The sequence below is a fragment of the Cicer arietinum genome, chromosome 5 (assembly GCF_000331145.2).
Source record: "Cicer arietinum cultivar CDC Frontier isolate Library 1 chromosome 5, Cicar.CDCFrontier_v2.0, whole genome shotgun sequence".
NCBI classification, from domain to species: domain Eukaryota; kingdom Viridiplantae; phylum Streptophyta; class Magnoliopsida; order Fabales; family Fabaceae; genus Cicer; species Cicer arietinum.
The window spans coordinates 65887211-65895158 of NC_021164.2; the positions used below are offsets into that span (position 1 = coordinate 65887211).

At 31.9% G+C, this 7948-nt stretch overlaps 1 protein-coding gene across 3 annotated transcripts; it reads left to right on the forward strand.

The window, feature by feature from the left end:
- The first annotated feature begins 438 nt into the window (after positions 1 to 438).
- Positions 439 to 4546, forward strand: LOC101498958 (ultraviolet-B receptor UVR8). Of its 3 annotated transcripts, XM_004502299.4 has the most exons (7): positions 439 to 685; positions 1530 to 1569; positions 1711 to 1993; positions 2311 to 2660; positions 2742 to 3143; positions 3460 to 3844; positions 4031 to 4546. In XM_004502299.4, exons 3-7 carry the CDS (start codon positions 1763 to 1765, stop codon positions 4271 to 4273), a joined length of 1611 nt encoding a protein of 536 aa, XP_004502356.1. In that variant the 5' UTR covers positions 439 to 685; positions 1530 to 1569; positions 1711 to 1762; the 3' UTR covers positions 4274 to 4546. The 3 variants fall into 3 exon arrangements, with proteins under 3 accessions (XP_004502356.1, XP_004502354.1, XP_073224515.1); XM_004502297.4 differs by having other exon boundaries at positions 439 to 1569; XM_073368414.1 differs by lacking the exon at positions 1530 to 1569.
- The last annotated feature ends 3402 nt before the right edge of the window (positions 4547 to 7948 follow it).

The following is a 7948-nucleotide window of genomic DNA, read 5'->3' on the forward strand; positions in this document are numbered from 1 at the left end:
TAAAATAAAATTATTTTGTCGTATACATATAATAAACATGATATCATCATTTATTTTATTTAAAATATATACAAGATATGTATTAAATATTTTTTACAATAAAAATAATTATGACCATTGAACTATTAAAAATATTTAATCTTTATTAAATTCAATCTTCAAAATTTTACAAATAATTATGGTGTGTTAATAATATTGTTTTAGTATATAACAATTAAACTCTAATCAATAATGCATAATATAATTCATTTTATTCTTATTGAGCTCTTTTATCATGTTTGTTTTGATCAGCAACTGAACCCTAAAATAATTCCAAATTGGTTGCAATTGCGACACATCATCACCTTCAGTTAATAAATAAACATAAAAATAAAAGGAAAAAAAAATGAAAAAAAGGAAAAACGAGAGGATAAAAGCTAAAATTATTCATTCTATCTCATTCATTCACTCACTCTCTCAAAATTAAAAAAACAAAAACTCTTCTCTCTCTCTCTCTTACTCTCCTTCTCTCTCAACCTCCTCATCATCTTGCCAACACCACACCACACACAGTCCAACGTTAATTGATCAAAAACCCACCTCTCTCCATCTTCCTTTCATCCCAACTTTCCCTTCACAAAAATCCTCTCCGATTCTTCTCCACCGATGCAGATTGAGTTTCACAAATCATTCATCTTCGTTATATGTAATTACCGTTTCCGTGCTTTCTCATTATTCGATCTGTGACGATCGTAATGCCACTCATCGGAAACTTATTTACCATGTGATTTTGTTCTGTTTCCCCAAAATTCTCTGTTTCTGTTTTTTTTTCCTTCTTTTTTTTTTTGACCCTTTTTTTTCTGGTTGCGTATTCAGCAAGTGTACTCTAATAATTCTCTGATCTGAGAAAATCACACCCAAAAAATTAAATAAAAATACGATTTTTTAACCTAACCCTTGTTGCGGTTCCATTTACAAGCTTCAAATTAGAAGCCCCTGTTTTCTGGGTTTTCAACCATGGAAGACGATTTTCTTGGTTTGATTTTTCATTTTGATTGCGATGATCTCACTTTAATGAATCATGATGACTTCACGTGAATGAAGTTTTTAACTTTGATCACAAATATTTGGAAAATTCCTTTCTTTTTTTGGGAATATCCCTCACCGTTTAGGAGAATGAAATACTATACTTCTCCTCAAAGTTTTCATCTTTGGATTCACCTTGAAATATCCTTTTACCTTTTTTCATGCTTTTTATTCATCTGGGTCATCTAATATCTAAAATAACGTTTTATGAAACGATCGGTGATAATTTTCATATGCAACTCAGGTTTTTTAATATTTTTTTTCAATTTGGTATTTGTGAAGTGATTTTTTTTTCTGATCCTCTTTCATTACAGGTTAATGATTTGATGGGTCTAAATGCATGCCTTTTTGTGCTTGTAATTAATCATTTATAACGTTATAATCAACCGAGACATTTGGTCATTTTTGTGTGTGTAAGTTTGTGTCACATAATGAGTTTATGTAAAGTATGTTTTTCTTTGTAGGTTTGAGACCTGAGATTTGCTAGTGAATTATATTTTTGAGGTACACACTTTTTTGCAAGTTAGTAAAATTATATGTAAAGTTTTCACTTTCACATGCTATAATTAGAGAAACAAAGAAATCAATCAATTAATGTAGTTTTAATAAATTTGCGCATATTTTTTTCTTTCTTTCGCAATTTAGATATTTTCTTCTGCAAAGTTTGGGGGCACTGCCTAAAGTATTTGCAGTGCCCATGGATGCCACAACAAGCGGAACCCCAACTATTCAATACCATAACATCCCTGACCAGTCAATTACTGCCATTGTTGTTGCCCAACCACTTCCAACATTTCAAAGGCAGCAACGCCATTGCTTAGGGAACTCTTCTACTCCTGGAGAGTTTCCTTTGTCTGCTAATCCATCTATTGTCCTCCATGTCCTTACAGCGTGTAATTTGGATCCTCAAGACCTTGCTAAACTTGAGGCAAGTGCTATACTTATATGCATTTTTCACCTATGCAAATAGTTGTTGTTCTTGAATTGAATTCTACCATTATCAGTTTGAGTTTAATTTTCATACACTGTCAAGTAAAAAGATTTACAGGGTTGGCAAATCTCAATCAATCATATGTTTGCTTTTATTATAGTTATGATTAAAGTCAAACGTTTTTAATGATATCATGATTGTAATTGATTGACAATGTAATAAATTTTTACAATGACAGTGTATGTGAATTAAATCCTACCTATCTACCAATGCAAATAATGCTAATGGCTTTGTTTTTTGTGGGTATGTTGTAGGCAACATGTTCCTTCTTCAGGCAGCCAGCAAACTTTGCTCCGGATTTCACGTTGTCGTTATCCGAGCTTGCTGCATTTGACATGTGCTTGAAGAGAGCTATCTTTAAGCCAATGACAACAGAAGAAAAGCAAGATTTGAAGCAAAGATGTGGAGGTTCTTGGAAGTTGGTTTTGAGGTATTTGTTGGCTGGAGAAGCATGTTGCAGGAGGGAGAAATCACAGGCAATAGCAGGTCCTGGTCACAGCATTGCTGTGACTTCTAAAGGGGAAGTTTATTCATTTGGATCCAACAGTTCAGGACAACTGGGGCACGGCACCACTGATGAAGAATGGCGACCACGGCCAATAAGGTCCGGAACATGTAAACTTTTAAAGGTTAACGGGAAAGTGAACTAGTTGATTTAAAGTTAATGGAATTCATTGTTTTTCAGAACTTTGCAAGGGATTCGAATTATACAAGCGGCTGCTGGTGCTGGGAGGACAATGTTGATCACTGATTCTGGACAGGTCTATGCATTTGGGAAGGATTCTTTCGGGGAAGCTGAATATGGAGGACAAGGATCTAAAACTGTTACAACTCCACAGTTAGTGGAGTCTTTGAAAAACATATTTGTCGTCCAAGCTGCAATTGGTAACTTTTTCACAGCTGTATTGTCAAGAGAAGGCAGGGTTTATACATTTTCTTGGGGTGTCGATAGCAAACTTGGCCACCACACTGATCCAAGTGATATGGAACCACGTTCTTTATTAGGAGCTTTGGAAGACATACCGGTAGTGCAAATTGCGGCCGGATATTGCTACCTTCTTTGTCTGGCTTGCCAACCTAGTGGAATGTGAGTTCTAGACACACATCTTAATCTAATTCTTACATGTATTTACATTTCAAGTTCATATATCCTCAAGCTCAAGAGTCATGGAAGGGTTCAAACACTGTTGATAGACAAATGTTAAGTTGTTAAAATGTGATGTCAGTAGCCAGAGTTTGAACCTTGTTCCTTCTCAAACTCCTCTCAACTCAACTACTTGAGCTACACCTTTGGGACATTGACACTTTATATTAAGTTAACTAATTTATACATGTAATTTCATTGTTGTATTAATTATTTGAGTCTTTTGTATGTAATGCAATGCTTCCTTGAAAACTTATAGGTCAGTGTACTCAGTTGGGTGTGGCTTGGGAGGCAAGCTAGGACACGGATCAAGAACTGATGAAAAGTTCCCCCGTTTGATCGAACAGTTCCAGACGCTAAACCTTCAACCCATGGTGGTTGCAGCCGGTGCTTGGCATGCTGCTGTGGTTGGACAGGATGGACGCGTTTGCACATGGGGATGGGGCCGATACGGTTGCTTGGGGCATGGAAATGAAGAATGTGAAGCTGCACCTAAGGTAGTAGATGCATTGACAAATGTCAAAGCTGTTCATGTTGCGACTGGAGATTACACTACCTTCGTAGTGTCTGAAGATGGTGATGTATATTCATTCGGTTGTGGAGAATCTGCTAGTCTTGGGCATAATGCAGTAAATGATGCACAGGTCAGCATTGTTTTTCTTTTTCCTATGACAATATCCAAATTTTTTACACCGGAAATCAATCATATCTATCTTAAGAGTCATACAAAAAATGGTGTATGATTAGTTGACAATGTAAAATTTTGCATCAAAATTAATATTCTCGACATACAATGGTGATATTTTTTTCTTCTACTGTTATGATTACAGGGAAACAGACATGCAAATGTGTTAAATCCAGAGCTAGTGACATCACTGAAACAGATCAATGAAAGGGTGGTGCAAATTAGTCTAACCAATTCCATTTACTGGAATGCTCATACCTTTGCTCTCACTGAATCAGGGAAGCTTTATGCATTTGGTGCTGGAGACAAAGGACAACTAGGAATTGAGCTTGTTGCCAACCAGACTGAAAGGGTAAATCCAGAAAAGGTTGACATTCATCTTGGTTAACTCTATTTGTGCCTTTAATCCGCAATTCTTTCGTCGTCTAATTTATGATCACTCTGCATAGCATTTAGTTTTTTTAAATTCGTTATCTATTTTGTAAATATAATCAAAGAATCCAGCAGTGTCATGAAGGTCCAAGGTAGGTAACAAGCTAACAAGGGCCTTAAATGCTGTCTTTATTATGGTCGTTCAGATAACTCTTTAGGCTTCAACCGTTTGTTGATAGTTTTATTACATTGTTGAAGGTTTATTTATTTACAGTTTAGTTGTCTTTAATTTGTTCTGTCAAATTTATCATTCATTCATCATCATTAAGAGACATCCAAAGCACGTGGCATTTTTTTTTTCTTTTGCTTTTTTGGGGAGATAGATATGCTAGGATCTATGATTAAAAATCCGGATATAGAATGTGGCCACATTGAATACCACATCACATCCCCTAGTAACTCGAGACACTCTAACATAGATTTTTATTTTATTTTAGAAGAAACAATAAATTTGACTATAATTAATTCAAACAATTGTAGCATTTCAGATTCGAAACTGAAACAAAACAAAACGTCCGACTTATTATTAATAATAATAATAATAATAATAATAATAATAATAATAATTCTTTTGTTTATCAGAGGGAAAATTCCACTATGTAAGTTGTATTTGCACAACCTAAATTTGATATCGGTGGTGGTGTAGGTAAGTACTATAGATATAAGTTATGACTCGAGAAATATGTGTTTTCATTTGCCTTTAATTTTAAGAGTTTTACATTGGATTGGATGAGATTAAATATGATAATGTATATATAAGTGGTGATTAAATTTTAAGAAGGTATTAGTCATTCTAAGATTTATTAAGTTATCTACAATCAGACCACATTGGATATTAGGTATGTCAATGTGTTTGAAAGTGGGGATAATTCTTACATTCTAAATCGATTTGTAGGGAATGAGTTATATTCAACTTAAATTATGAGGGAAAAAAATAAATATCTTACATATATGAAATGGTTGTCCAATATTCTATTCGTTTTTTGAAACAGTAATTCAAATATCAGCGGTCAAAAAAGATATTTAAACTTAATTTATTTTATTCAAATATTAGTAATTTTAAATTAATCATATATATATTAATATCAGCAGGTACTTGCGGATAGAGCTGTCAAAAAACCTACAATTATTAAGCCTCTTTAATTTTTTTTTTAAGATTTCGGTCCATTATTTTTATGGGGCTTAAGAGAGGGAGCTTTCAGGTTCTAATATTTTGATAATTTTTCTTGAAAAAATTTTAAAATAATTTTTTCTCAAAAAAATAAATTCTAAAAAAATTGTGAGAAAAAATAAATAAAAAATTAATTTTTTTTTTCTTGAATTAAAAAAAATCGAAAAAAATTGTAAATAATTTTTTATTAAAAAAAATTCGAAACTTTTTTATCGGTGAAAAAATCAAAAAAATTAAAAAAAATTAATTTTTTTTAAAACGTGGGCCTATAAGTCCACAAAATTTTAGGGGCTTTTTTTTTGGGCCTTTTAAATTATAAATTTTTTTGACCCCTCCAACATGTGGGCTGGGGCCAATATTATGAGGTTTGTCAAATTAACAGCTCTACTTGTGTATACCACAAAATATGCTTAAAAACCTCACTATTGGATATGAGTAGATACTTGTTAATATTGTTTCCTTTGTAAGGGAATGATAATGCAATTTACACTAAAATTAGAAAGGAAAAAAGAACTTATTTCGTCCTATAATAATGGAGTCATTTGATCATTTTATATGTATTAAGAAAATTGTATAAATAAAAAAAAGAAAATAATACTTTTATCAAAATATTTTTGTTAGGTATTGATGCATTGTCAATGTCATAAATGTATAGTGAAAGATGTTGTATTAAAAGTGATACAAGTAATATTAATTAAATGGTACAATTAAAAAGAAAATAAAAAAAACATAAAAAAACGTATTGGAAATTGAAAGGTCGTTTATTTTAAGACAAACATTTTACAATTAGATAATTTATTTTGAGATGAATGAAGTAATAATGAGACAAGTTCCCTTGTTTTTGGGCCCTCACAAATTTTATATGGACTTATTTGTCTTGCCCTTAAGTGGTGCAATGATGGTTTTGGGGTGCAATGATTAAAAACTTTAGATCCTATTGTGACTGACTACAATAATCTCACTATGAGCTTTACCGTTAATGATGTATCGATTCACCTTATGGGTCAGCCCAAACCAGCCCCTGAAGAAATGTTTGAAGCGTCAAGAGCTCTTTTGAATTGTAGGTTGGCAGAAGGAAGTCCAGTTGGGCTTCATGTTTGTAATAGACGTGATCGTACAATCATTGCTAGATAGTTTTAGCCAATTCGTCATGTATTATTGTATGAACAATGTGGCTAAAACATTGTCAAAACTTGTTGAAACGTTGAGAACTGTTGGTTACAATAGTAAGGCCATAATGATGGTACAAACTAGTAAGGGCAGGGGTAAAGAAAAAGTTATTAGGCTATAACTATTATGTAACGTTTTTATAACGGATCAATCTAGTACAAATATTATTCATAATATTTATACCTATGTGAAGAGTTGATATCTCATATTCATGATCCGTGAGATATGTTAATCAATCTACTCACATAATAGTTACTATGCATTACTATTGACCCATTAAATAGTGGTCACTATAAGGTTAAAATCGTATCACCGATTTTTTCATTAATTGTGTAGAAATGATGCATTGATATATGTCATTCATCGTTTATAATATTTAATATTTTATATTAATTTTCATATTTTATATTATTGTCAATTAAATGGAGGCCTATAGGATCACACCATAGAACGTCGAAAAGTAAAAAAATTAATTAAAGAATTATTTAATTAAATATAATTTAATTAAATAAAATTATATTAATTTAATAAAATGAATTGGACTTGAAACGTACAAAAATCAAGTCAAAATATCAATTAGTTAAAAATATCAAGTCAAAATGCAATAGTTGTAACAGTTTTGATATTAAATTTATTAAAAATATGGTGCTCGAAATTAGTTATTAATATAATAAAGATTCATTATTATTAAATATTTTGAGATGTATTAGATAAAAATAATAATTTATTATTAAGGGTGTATAATTATGGTCTTATTATATTTGGTGGTTATTGTATTTTATTTAAATACCATTTGTGTGTTATAACTATTTATTTATTTATTTTAAATAATTGTATCTATCTACGATGTTGGAAGGCAACGCCATACGATGACTATGATGATATCATGGCCACTTATCCTAGCTTGCATGTTGAGTACAAGGTGTCTTTCGATCCTCATAGGAACGTCATGGCCCAAGAAGCAATTCAAGACATATATGAGCAAGAAGAAGGACATTTGAGAAAGGGCAAACATAATAGAGTTGGGCCCAAATGGTTAAGGGGTTTTTATGAGTATTTGAATAGTGAGACCTCATAATAGTATCTAGATCTTTTTAATTGTTAGTGAGTTATCATTGTAATAGAAAGATTCCCCTAAGCAATGAGTTGTTAACCCTAGTTTTTATTTATTTATGAACTTTCCCCGTCATTCCTTTCGGTGTATAGAATCCATGCAACTATTTGAGAATCAAATTCAATAATGTTATTAGCGTAGCCTAATTTCATTGTCCATTGAATGGGCCTTTAGAA